The sequence below is a fragment of the Sorex araneus genome, chromosome X (genome assembly GCF_027595985.1).
Source record: "Sorex araneus isolate mSorAra2 chromosome X, mSorAra2.pri, whole genome shotgun sequence".
Lineage (NCBI taxonomy): Eukaryota > Metazoa > Chordata > Mammalia > Eulipotyphla > Soricidae > Sorex > Sorex araneus.
In genome coordinates, this window is record NC_073313.1 from 191,175,737 (window position 1) to 191,189,263 (window position 13,527).

Sequence of the window (13,527 nt, forward strand, 5' to 3'; positions counted from 1 at the left end):
GTGAGATTGGGATGGGGGCGGGGATACTGGGGACATTGGTGGTGGAAAATAAGCACTGGTAGAGGGATGGGTGTTCGATCATTGTATGACTAAAACTCAAACATGAAAGCATTGAAAATGTTTGGTGATTCAATAAAAAAAGATATATACCAAAAAAAATTATTGCAGTTTGTGTCACATACTTTATTAGTGTTTATTCTTATGGGTTTGGTGCATACAGTTTGGTGCATAACTTCGATATCACCAGTCTGTCTAAGATCCTTACCCAATATCTTTTTGTCACCTTCAGTCCACCTCATTATTTCTCCCTAATTTCCCTATTTCATCTCAGTTCTATGATCCAGGGCCAAGGGTTTATCATTATTTGATACCTTCCATGCCCTTGACTTGGTACTCTATAAAATACATATGAGTGAAAACATCAATATTTGTTCTCCCTCTGATTTATTTCACTTTAAAGTGATATCCTTAACTTAGATCCAAGTTGCAACAAGCTGCATAACTTCAACTTTTCTTGTAGCTGCATAGTATTCTGTTGTGGAAATCCATAGTATTCCATTTCAGAAGTGTATCACCACTTCTCTATCCATTCATCTAATGTTGGATATTCGGTTTGTTTGGATATCCTGATGATTACACAAGCACTGCAATGACCCGGGTTTGATTGCAAACTACCGAGAGTACCCCACCCGCATGGCAGAGCTTGGCGAGCTACCTGTGGCATATTTGATTTGCCAAAAACAGTAACAAGACGTCTCACAATGAGACGTTACTGGTGCTCGCTCAAGCAAATCGATGAGCAATGGGATGACAGTGACAGTGACAGTGGCATAGATGCCAAGTAGTGGAATCACTGAATCGCGTGGGAACTCAATTCCAAAAGTATAGTGGAGAAGTGGTAAAACTATTAGTGAGAACATTGTCTGGTTCAATCCCTATGGAAAAAAATGAAGATTTCTTCCTATTAGCCTTTCATTGTAGCTAACTGACTAGTCAAAAATGAAAATATTTACGTAACACAAAGTGAGCCCCATCGCAGATAATTCAGTTCCTCTGGACTGATTTAGGTTATCAGTGACACCCACACAAAAAAATCTATATTTCAAATTATAAATTAGTTTTCATTCTGGATTAGAAATGAGTCTGTCTTAGGTACCTAACGTTTAGATAGAAAACAATTTAAATAAATTAGGAACCATCAAATTCTCTGACACGTGCCACATCCTGACACAAAACCTGCTTGCTTTTGATCTGGGCTGTCAGACTCCGGCAACATGTAATATTCTCAGGGTTCAATCTTGCTCATGCACTAAATGATCTGCTTAAGGCAAAGAAGTCTTTCTAAGGTGTTACCAAAGATCTTGCACTTTGGAGAGAATCTTTTTTCCCTCAAAGCTCTTTCTCTAGAACATGCATGCAACTCATGTTCAGGTCTCATCAGTGGAGTCTTGCTCCCCACCCTCCCCTTCCAGTCATTATCTTTTATTAATATTGTAGCAAAGGCACCCAAACTCATGGATGAGGAACTAGTGTGCTTAGAACAGCATATGCTGGCAACAGCTGTCTTTTATTACACATTATCTAATATGAGAAATCTTGGTTTAGCAATTTGGCAGGCCTGCGATCTACACATTCATTGATGACTGCTGAGTTGATTAAGCTCTTTAACCCCTAACCAGCCACTAACATCAAGGTGACTGAGGTTGGGACTGTGGTCCTTTTACTTCTCTTTTTAATCAGATGACTGAAAAGATTAGGCACTAATCCTCCAAGTGTAGTTTGTGCTGTAAACCTGCACTGGTTTATAATGTCCCTGTTTGATGGCAAACCAAGATCAATGCTTCCAGTGATCACTTTGCAAAAATTATGTGCAATGTGTAGCTCAGTTTGCTCAAAGAAATGCAGAGTTCGCTAGCATTGCCACCTCTGCTGCTAAAGAACACACTGTGACTTCCTGGTCCCCACTTTTTGTACTCATTTCCTGAAAGTGGTAGGGTGGAGGTAGGGAGGACACTTACTTAGAGGTGAGGTTTTCTGGTTTGGTCATTTGTTGTTTTTCAGAAATTACAAAGATGAGCTCCTTTTGACTTCCAGTCCCTTGTCATCCTCTGTCTAATTATTCCACATATAGCTTTCATACCTGGAGCCATAAGAGGGTCGCTCCTCACTTAAAAAGGACTAGCCATAAAGTACTCTAAGATATAGTAAACTAAAATTGCTGAACTCAGTTTATTTCCTAACTTAGAAGTGTCCTTGGGGTACCAAATTAGAAGATTGTGTCCTAGGGATAGGAATTCTCAGTATATCCCCAAGACCCTCATTTTCCTTTTGTTTTTTTTCCCGCCTTTTTTTTGTTTGTTTTAGGGCCTTACCTAGAGGTGTTCAGTCTTTAGTTCTGGCTCTGATTCTGTGCAAGTACCTAAACTCCTTGTACTATCTCTCCAGCCCTATGAATCTTGTTTTCAAGCACAATTATTAGATACTGACTTTAAGGATATCACCATAAGTGTTAAAGAGAATTGATCAAATGGTGATACATTGTCTTATATTTGAAAGTATTCCTTAAATGATCAAAATACTTTGTGGCAGTGAATAATGCTTGAGAATTTGGTCACAGTTGGTGCTGCCAGAAATCTTCTGAAAGCTCCTAAGACAGGATCTACAAAATCTGAATTCCAGGTTAGCTCAGTAGCCAATATCCCAACTTGTTTATGTGAAATCAGCTTTCCTAGAGTTACCCACTTAGCAATAACTCAATAGCTCAAAGAAAATTAGGCAAATATAGTTTGGATTACCACAAACAGACATTCAAGCTTTGCACCTGTCTGCGTGCCACCCCACCCCCATCCCCACTGCACCCCCACCCTGATTCTCACTGAAGCATTCAGTAAAAACTACTTTCCAGAAGCAGCTGGCTCCCTCTGGGGAGAAAGAAAAAAAGGCACAATACCTCCTTTTTTGGCATCATCATATTTATAAGACAATTCTTGTTCCCACCTGTCTCTTTCCTACAGTACTTTCCCTGGGCATTTTTTTTCTCTAAAACAATGTTCAGAAGTAGAAACCAGGCTGATGTGTCTGTCACCTCCTCCAAATACAGGTATTAAGATAGTATGCACACATAGACATGTATTTTTAAGTAATCTGAATGCGGATACCCAAATGACTAAGATTCATCTGAAACTACAGGCTAAAGAGTTCATCTTGGCAGAAACCAAAGCCAGCAATAATGAGAAGTCTGAATGGTTGACGTCAGCCCTGAAAGTGTTGAAAATAACAGTGAGCACGGAAACACCTGCTCATGTGACAGCCTTGCCGGGATCTGTTTGCCCACAATTCAGTCAGTGCCAAGTGGGTGATTGTTCTCCAAAAACCAGTTCAAGGAAACAAACATGAATTTGTAAAATTCTAAAATTTTGGAATAAATTGTCATCAAGTCTCACTGATAATAACTGTCTAGATCAGAAATATCATCTACAAAAGATTTCGCATTGCCTTTTTTTTTCTTAGAAGAAAATTTCACAAAAGGAATAAAAAGATGTTGGGGTAGGAGAGGATGAGACAGGATAAAAGAAATGGCCTGATAAATGAATGAATTGGTGTGGCACATTATGTGTGTTTGTACATATGTATATATCACTGTATCACTGTCGCTCTCACCCCATTGTTCATCAATTTGCTCAAGAGGGCACCAGTAACGTCTCCACTGTGAGACTTGTTGTTACTGTTTTTGGCATATCGAATACACCACGGATAGCTTGCAAGGCTCTGCCATGGGGTTGAGATACTCTCAGTAGCTTGCCAGGCTCTCCGAGAGGGGCGAAGGAATTGAACCTGGGTTGGCTGCAGGCAAGGTGAATGCCCTAACGCCCTACCCGCTGCACTATCGTATGTATATATATGTAGTATATATTATACTAAGATATACATATTAGTAACATACACATAGTACATTGTTTAGGGGAATCTCACATGCCAAAAACTCCATTTATCTATCTCTCTGGTACCCCTCTCTCTTCTGATTGACCCTTAAAGTTCATGCTGTTCATTCAGGCTAAGTGTGAGCCCACACTTAGTACCTTTCAGATTAAATTTTTTTTTCCCCTTTCTCATCCCTCTTTCCCTTCAACGTGTTGTTATTGATGTTGTTGTCATTGTCATGATCATGATCATATTGTACATAGGGCTGGCTGTGACACTCACACATCATTTTAGCTGTGTTATTTCCCTGGGGATCACATGTTAGATTAAAGTGCTTATTTGCACACTTGGCTATGAAACTCCCTGAGTGTGCTTTCCTATAGTTTTGGCTCTTACCCCATTTCTTTCCAGTAGTTGCATTTCCCTACTGTGATACTTGGATATCATTTTTTATTATAATACGTGGGGGGGGATCTCATTCTTCTCTTTGAAGCTCATACATCGACTACTGTATTGTGGCTAGAATCCACTTGCAATGCCAGGGACTGCAGAGAGTGTTAGGCAGCAAAGCTACCAGAATCATGCTTAGAATACATGGCACACTGGGGGATTGTACTCATGACCATATGTTTGGAAGGCAGGTGCTCTTATCTGCTGTTCCATTGCTCTGGGACAATTTTCAGGATTTTCCAGCTCATATTTAGTTCTTTAAGGCACATCTCCATTCCCACATTCCTTCTTTCTCCAGCTGATACAAAAACCATTTCCTGATCATTAGTCATTCTTTCCTCAACCACATGTGGCATTCCTAGGATAAAGTTCCTAAAGCTCTCTACTGCTCAAACACAGTGGCTGCCCTTGAAGCTCACAGGACAGCTCTTTGGAGGGAAGAGTCCAAGTGTGTGGGAAGCAGCCCTCCTAGACAGCCCTCTTCCCCTCACAGGCTCACACTGAGACAACACAACCGTATGCTTTCCTCCCAAACAAACCCTGAAGACCCCCCAAATCTATACTTTAGCCACAATTAATTTTGCTCTGGAATATCTATCCATTAATGACATAAACTTGGGTTAGAAAATTTATGTTGTTTTAAGTTGTATGAAGTATAGAATAATTCATTTTATACCTACTGAATTATCCACCTCAAAAACGTACAAATGTGTTCATTATTTTTATCTTTTCATTACCTAAACTTCTGAAAACAAAACAAAATAGATATTTTAGGATTACTCATATTTATTTTATTTAATAGTGATAGTAGATTGATTAAACTTTTCATTATTATATTAAACTCAATATTATAAAATCCATTTGGAATTTAAAAAGATATATCAACAACCCAAACTATGGTAAATTTTGCCCTTATGTTTACTGGGGAAAGTAACAAAGAATCAGCAGTATACATCGTCAAAAAAAATAATCATGACACTCCCACTATGTTATACCGCTAATCCTGAAGCTAGAAAGTCTATGGGACATATGTAATAGACATAAGATTTAGGCCAAAAGTCCTACTAAAAGCACTTCTGAGTAGTTTCTGCAGAAATCCTTTATCTGAATGCTGATATATATGTACTTAGAGTGCTATAGCGAGGTATACAATTAAAGCCTGGAAAGGTGCTAAGGTTATTGCTTTTTTGTAAATGTTTATGGGGTTGGGGGTAGTGGACCATACCTGGAGGGGCTCAAGGCTTACAATTGGCTCAGTGCTTAGGGACTGTAGTGTCGGGGATTGAACTGGGACTGACTCTGTGTCAGGCAAGCACTTTAAGCTTTTGGTCCCCAAGAGATTTTTTTAAAACAAAACTGGAAAACTGTAGAATGAAAAGTAAAACTTCCAAATAAATTCTGTTAGCTATGGGTTTTTCCAAATGAGTCTTCACCTCTACAGTAACAACTTTGCAATAAAATAACAATAGAACAATTGAACACATATTACATTCAATCACATTGTAAATAACTGCATGCTTTCACCCTTAAGTCACAGAAAACATCCATATACCAGTTCTTATTTTCACTTTATAAAACAAAAACTAAGAAGTCCAGAGAGGCAAGGGTCTTGTTCAAGTTCCCACAGTTAATAAGCGGCCAAGATATTGCTCAATTAGGAACTTGCCTAACCAAAAAAGTCTTAATTCCCAGTTGCCTGAGATACATGCCCCTGTCCAGAAACAGACTGCTCACTTAGTAAAACTTGTCCTCAAAAAATATTCTCATCATGATCAAAGAAAATGTGAAACAATAATAAATTGTGCTGTATAAGTCTTTAATAATAAGTAAGCTCATTTAATTGTGAACCAGCTTGATTCTCATGGAGCAGGTAGAAAATTAAACAAGAAAAAAAAATCAGTGGTATAAATAAAAGGAAAACATGTTAATAAGTCACAAATTCTTGTGTCCATACAAAACATCTTCAAGCTTGATGTGCTTCATAACTTGCCTGTTATCTTAATAAAACTTCACATGAGAAAGACTTCTTTTTTAACTATGGCCTTCAAAAAATGAATGGTAGTTTTAAAACTGACTAATGTACAGATTTTGGAACTCCTATCCTTTCTCATCCATACTTGTAGCCACTAATTTCAATGCCCCCACAATAATATTTTTAGGATACAGTCAGATACAAATTTATCAATCTCCCCTCCCCCCACCCCCAAGAAAGAACACTTTCAAATGTACAAAATAGCAATCATACCTGCTTTCGTCCCCGAGGTAAAGTGGCCACAGTGTCTGCCAGCATTTGAATCCTTCTATTATCATCCATCTGGTTGTCTGTGAGTGTGGAGTAAGAGCTACACTCAGGACCAGCGCAGAAGTCCACCAAGTTGCCATTGCTGCTCTGTTGCATGAGCCTTTGTAAAGACATTACGAATAAAGATTACTCCAGCTAGCACATGGTTGAGTGGCCTTGCAGGATGGGGGAAGCTAAAAGTATAGCCCTCTCACAGTAGCAGGGCAGAAAGAACCCATGTGACTTCTGTGGTTTGAGGTGCTTGTTACACAAACCCTATCTTGCAGCTCACTCCCATTTCTCAATGGTTTCTTTTTTTCATTTAGCTCTTGGGAGAATCTGAAGCTAGTTTTACCATTTAAATAGAGAGAGAGAGAGAGAGAGAGAGAGAGAGAGAGAGAGAGAGAGATTTTTCTTTTTTGTCTCCTTCAAATGGCCAGAAATCTCATGCTTTCATGTTCTGTGGCAAGCGGTATTCAAAACACCATCTGCCCTTTGTTTTTGTTTTGTTTTGTTCCTTTAAGGAAAAAAATAAAAACTTCCCCAAGTCTGTCATTTATTTCCCATCAATTCTCTTAATACAAAAGTTGGAGTTGTGCAATGTAAATGTAAGGCCTTGTGAACGTTCATTTCTTGTGAATATAAGCAAAATTATAAGTCCCCTCGTATCATGTTCTCTCACAGGGCTCTTGCAGTGTACTTCCCCAAAGTACAGTTTTGCTCATTGACATTCATTAAAAAAAAAAAAAAGACATTATACCTGCCATTTGGGCTGTTATCATTCAGCATTCTTCTCCTTGCCCTTCTACTCCTTGCCCTGACAAAAATTACCTATCATCATCTTTACAAGGAATAAAGGGAGGGTGAAACTAGCAAATTTAGAAGACAAAGGTGCCCATATCCTAGAGAGGACTTTGCTCTGTCACCCACAACGTGGCTCCAGAGGAGAAATGAAGGAGAAGAAAATAACCAAGAAACCAAGGAGGTATAAGGAGGCTCCCAGCTGGCCCCTGTGTGTGCATATGGACCCAGGATACAGATGTACAATACTTAAGATTACAGTTACCTTCCTGGGAGCTGGCTTGGGGATGGGTATTTTTAAGGAAGTGGGTGTCAGAGAAGGAGCAGAGAAGGTATGGAGGAGTAATTTCTTTTTCTTTCTTTCTTTTTTTTAAATTTTGGTTTTATTTGGGGGACACACCTGGCTGTACTCAGGGCTTATTCCTGGCTCTGTGCTTAGGGATCACTTCTAGAGGGGTTTGGGGGACCATATGGCTCTGGGAATATGAATCCAGGGTTGGAGGAATGCAGGCTATACAGTCACTCCAGCCCCAGAAATATATTTTTTAAAGCTAAATTTTATATAGTACAAACATTCAACTTTTCAGGGCCAGAGAGATGGTACAGGGTAAAGATGTTTGTCTTACATACAATTGAGCCAGTTTTGATCTCCCGAAACACAGAGCTGAGTAGCCCCCAAACACCAATGAATGTGGGCCCCAGAAACAAAAACAAAAACAAACCCCGCAAAGACAATTGTCATTTTAAGATAATTTAAAAAATTAATTGTATATTTTTCAAAAGTGTTAAGTGTTGAACTAAAATGATGACTTCAGCTTAAACAGAATTTCCAAGAAAATATGAACAAATAAATCTGAGTTAGCAGTATTTCAGTAGATAGAGCCAATTAAGAAACTTTTAAAACACTAGTATAAAATATGTATAAAAACAAAATTGGATTAGTATGTGGACAAAATTATGTCACTAAAAAAAAGCATAGAGTTATCTAAGCAGGAATTACAAGCACAGGTGCCTTCAAGGACCAGATGAATTAAACAACCTGCCACAATGTATAAGACGAAGTGAATGGTGGAGACCTTGTGACAAGGAAAGACTATGTGACTGGTGGTAGAAATGCGAAGTAGTACAACCTTTATGGAAAATAGTAGGAAAAATTTTTTGAAATACTAAACATAGAACTGGGTAGATAGCTCAAATGGCTGGAGTGTGTGCCTTGTATACTCAAAGGTAGCTTGAATCCCCAGTACTGAATAAATCTTTTAATATGCTAGAAGTGTGTGTTTATGACAGAGAGACAGAGACAAAGAGAGACAGTGAGAAACAGAGATGGCGGAACAGAGAGACAGAGAGAAAGTATACATGGAGAGAGAGAGAGATTGATTGATTGATTTTAAAAATATTTCCAGCCACAAGATACATGACTTAAAGCAAACCTACTTATTTAGTCCCTCAGGAATTTTATCAAGTTAAGGTATTACTTTTATTATTTCAAAATGTAATTCACAATTTTTTTCTGATATCAAATAACTGGGCAAGTTTTATGGATGAATGCTAAAAGTCTATCATTTTCGTGTATACTACTTATTTTAACATGGTGTAAATCAGTTTTTCTACTACTACATTGCTTTTTGCCATGGTTTCATTCTAACCTTGTTTCTTTTCTGCAGCACCCAGTCCTACCAGTTGTCCCACTAGTCTTATGCTATGTCCCACATTTATGCAATTTCACCCATGCCCCCCTTGGAATATCCTGGAGGCCCACAGTGGAGTCATATGGTTCCCGGTTGAGAAATGTTTATATAAATTATAGATGTAGCACGATAGCACTGTTGACCCATTGTTCATCAATTTGCTTGAGTGGGCACTAGAAACATCTCCATTGTGAGACTTGTTGTTACAGTTTTTGGCATATTCAATACACCATGGGTAGCTTGCCAGGCTCTGCCGTGCGGGTGGGATACTCTTAGTTGCTTGCCGGGCTCTCTGAGAGGAATGGAGGAATCGAACCCGGGTTGGCCACATGCAAGCAAACTCTCTACCCGCTGTGCTATTGCTAAAAATTGAAAATAGATTATTTTTTATTTAGTTTATAAAATGTATTTGGTAGGTAGAATCTTTCCATTGTGAACTCATGGGTATAAAATCAGTGTTTAAAAGGAAGCTCTGACATTCAGTCAGTACAAGAGAGTCTCTTGCCCGCACGCCTGGTTGTCTTCTCCCCGGCCCCTCGGAGGGGATGGGCTCCAGCTCCCCTCCCCAGCCCAAGCAGAGCTCTCGGTGGCCAAAGACCACCGGAACCTAGCTGCAGCCATGCTGGAGGCTCCTCTCCACACGTTCGGACAGGCCTCATGCATGAAGGTACTGGCAGAGAAACCCAGGTGTGTGTAATCCCATCAAAGGCCAACATCCAGAGAGAGACTTAAAAGTAAGCTCTCAGAAGCGGATATCTTTAGCCTACTTCTCCCTCTAGGAGAAACTGGCAATCTTCTGAGAGTTTCCTGCCCACATGGGACAGCTTTGCAAGCTCCCCATGGTGTATTCATATGCAAAATCCAGTAACAAGCTGGATCTCATTCCCCTGACCCTGAAGAGCCCCCAGTGCAACATCGTTAGGAGGGCCAAGTCGAAGTAGACTTCTAAGATCTCAGGGAAAGGACGAAATGAGATGTTACTGAGCCTGCCCAAGAAATCGGTGATTAACGGGATATTGTGTGTGAATCTATTTTGGTTGGTCAGTTCCCTGTTCTTATTATAAGAGATCATATATTTTACTGGTTGTTAGATATGTCAAAAAACATCCTTATTCAAAAGTATCTTTTGTGAAAAAAATATAGGGAAGCAGAAAACTTTTCATACATATGTAATTTAATGCCAAATCCTTAATCACAATGGTGTTATAATATTATTTACAAATTTCTCTTAGAATATAACGTAGGACAATTTTATTAGCTTAAACTCTCCTGCGCTGGGGGTGTGGGGCAGGGCGGGGGGAGAGGGTTCGTGGAGCGGCCGGGGGCCCGGCACCATGTAATCCCATCAACGGCCAGCATCCGGAGACTTAAAACCAAGCTCTGGGACATCTTATAGCCTAGTTCTCCCTCTGGGAGAACCTGGCAAACTATTGGGAGTTTCCTGCCCACATGGGAGAGCCTCACAAGGTCCCCATGGTGTATTAATAGGCCAAAACCGTAACAAGCTGTGTCTCGTTCCCCTGACCCTGAAAGAGGCTCCAATGCGGCATCATTAGGAAGGATGAGTAGAGAGAGGCTTCTAAAATCTCAGGGCTAGGACGAATGGAGACATTACTGAGACCGCTCAAGGAATTGGATGATCAACGGGATGATGCTGCTGCTGGTAACAAAACTCCTCCTGTATTCTTCTCTTAATGTTAGATGATTCTGTAAGACCAAGCTAGCTATCTACCCAGAAGATTTTAGAAGTGCTGCAAGTACCAATATAAAATAAATTAGTATCAAATTCTTATTTAACTTTATCCTCTGAAATATGTCCCTAGTGAAGTCATTCTTTTGAGAAAATACTAAGGTTACAGTTTACTGCACATTCTCTAACTGAGAACAGAAGCCATGTAAATCTTTATATGCTCTATATATGTAGGAATACTACTCAGCTATAAGAAAAGATGAAGTCATGCAATTTGCTTCTATGTGGGTGAATCTAGAAAGTATCATGCTGAGAGAAGTCAGTCAAAAGGAGAAGGACAGACTCAGAATTATCTACTTCATATGTGGAATATGAAGAAACATAGTTGGGGTATCATAAATGACCAAAGGCAACAAAAACTGGTCTTCAGTAGAGGCTTATCCTGTGGGGGGAAGAATAGGGGATTAGAATAAGGGAAGATGCAGGATCATGGAGGAAAGTGGACAGAAGAGGAAGGTGTGGTGAATGAATGCATTCTGCATGAAGCCTATAGTTAACAATATTGTAGCCACAGTGCCTACAATAAAGGGGTTTTTTTAAAAAAAGTCATACAAATAATGAAAAGGAAGCAGATATTTTCAGATAAAAAAAAAGAATTCAAAGGAAAAATTTTAAATCGCTTTAAATATATAAGGGTTGTCCTATTTGTGGTCAAATGTTCATACATGCAGTAAGAACAACTCCTTCCCCCCAATCTAAAGGTTAAAATACATATGAAACTCCTGCTATGATGTGTCAGTGTGTGCAAAGCATACTCAAAGCTAATATTCGAATGCTCGCTATTACTTCTAGTCACCTCATTTAGTCATCAGGCTAGACATAGGAGAGGAATAAATGCTTTGTTAAAAATAAAAATTTCTCTTTGTCCTTCTGATTTGAGTTAGTTGCCAAATTCTATTTGCTTATTTTGTTTTGGCTAATTGTCTTTAGTTACTCAAGATGTCTATCTTTCTTTTCTTTTTTTTTTGAACTCCTAAAATACTGTGAGATTTTGTTTGGATTGTTAAAAACTTAAGGTCAGCTGAATTTGTAAGTGTTTTTACATTAGGAGAGTTCAGGAACCATGACAACTTGCTTTGTCTATTTGTCACCTTATCTGAGTGACTGTCCTGAGTGATTGGGGTCTCCAGATTCTCCAAACTTTCAATGCCCTGTCTGGGAGCAGTCTTCTTCAAAAAAGAGAAAACTAAAATCTTACAATCAGGATTCACTAAACAGTAGCCAACTCTGAAAAAAGGAAATAATGCAGTGATTAAGCCCCCAGAGGAGATATTTTAATATGAATATAAGCCAAATTTGAGCTTTGAATTGTGATTTATTTAAGAAAACATATACACATAAAAGAAAAACTTTAACTATAGAAATAGTATTTAGCACTAGCTAATATTATGTATATATTTTGTTAATACATATTAATAGAAAATGTACAGAAGTAGTACATAAGACAGACAGCACTAGACATATGTAACTGCATGTATTTGAGATGGCTCAGAAAAGCGCAATGAGTGAATGAAACCTACTGCAAAATAAAAATGTTGCAAACAACATTTAATTGCCATCATTAAGAAATTTACTTTTAAAAAAAATTCTTAATTCTGGTATTTCAAACTTTGTCAGAACATTTTAATTGGTTTACTTATAGTTGTTATAAAGTTGAATTGGTGAAACATTTTGACTTGCATTAATGCTTTATGTACTCACCTTTATAGTAAAATAAAAATGGAAATATATGAACCGCTCTTATGTGATTTCTGACCCCAATTATCTACCTGAAATCAAATACCTAGGTGTTCTTTGGTCCCGTTGGGGGATGTGGAGGTGGGGAGACAAAAATCCGATGTTCATAATGACCAATAACAGGGAAAAGAGAAAAAGTAAAACAACCTTTAAAAAAAATAATGAAATGTTTCTCATCAGAGTGGAATCTTAAGCACATTCTCTGCTTATGCTGCATGCACACAAGTCATGTTCTGGTATACAATTTTGATATAATTATGTACTGGAATACATAATTGCATCCTTTAGCATGGATAGTACAGGTGGGTGTCTCTGAGGAGGCCACTCAGATAAGCCTCACTTGCCTTTGCAAAGCACCAATACCAGCCTAAATACATATCTATTTTGAAGTCCTGAAAATTTTCTCAAGCTAAGCATCAGAAGGGCAGTTTGTGAATCAGAAGTCAGCAGACTTCTGTTAATACCTCATTCCAGACTGCCACAGAAATGGGCCTCTAAAGGTAAGACTTCTCCACCCTTCCGATAAAGGGTAAACTTTCATGAACAGCTTTTGTGCCAGTTGCTTCTGAACTACACCAGTGGGTTTGTGGGTTTCTGCTTCATTAAGAGCTGCATAGAAACACTTTCTTGCTTACTCCCCTTCCCCTTTAGAGCGAGATTGTGAATACCTTTATAGTTTTTTTGTTTTGTTTTGTTTTTTTGCTTTTTGGGTCACAGCCGGCAATGTACAGGGGTTACTCCTGGCTGTGCACTCAGGAATTTCTCCTCGTGGTGCTCAGGGGACCATATGGGATGCTGGTAATCAAACCTGGGTCAACCGCGTGCAAGGCAAATGCCCTACCCGCTGTGATATCACTCCAGCCCCCTCTTTATAGTTTTTAATACAAGCACAAGGA

At 38.9% G+C, this 13,527-nt stretch overlaps 1 protein-coding gene across 1 annotated transcript in view; it reads right to left on the bottom strand.

The window, feature by feature from the left end:
- Positions 1–6,787, bottom strand: part of CYTIP (cytohesin 1 interacting protein) — a 32,374-nt gene extending 25,587 nt beyond the window's left edge. Inside the window, exon 1 of the mRNA XM_004608116.2 lies at positions 6,617–6,787. Within this exon, the coding sequence (XP_004608173.1) occupies positions 6,617–6,787 (171 nt within the window). The remainder of the gene's footprint in view (positions 1–6,616) is intronic.
- Between the last annotated feature and the right edge of the window lie 6,740 nt (positions 6,788–13,527).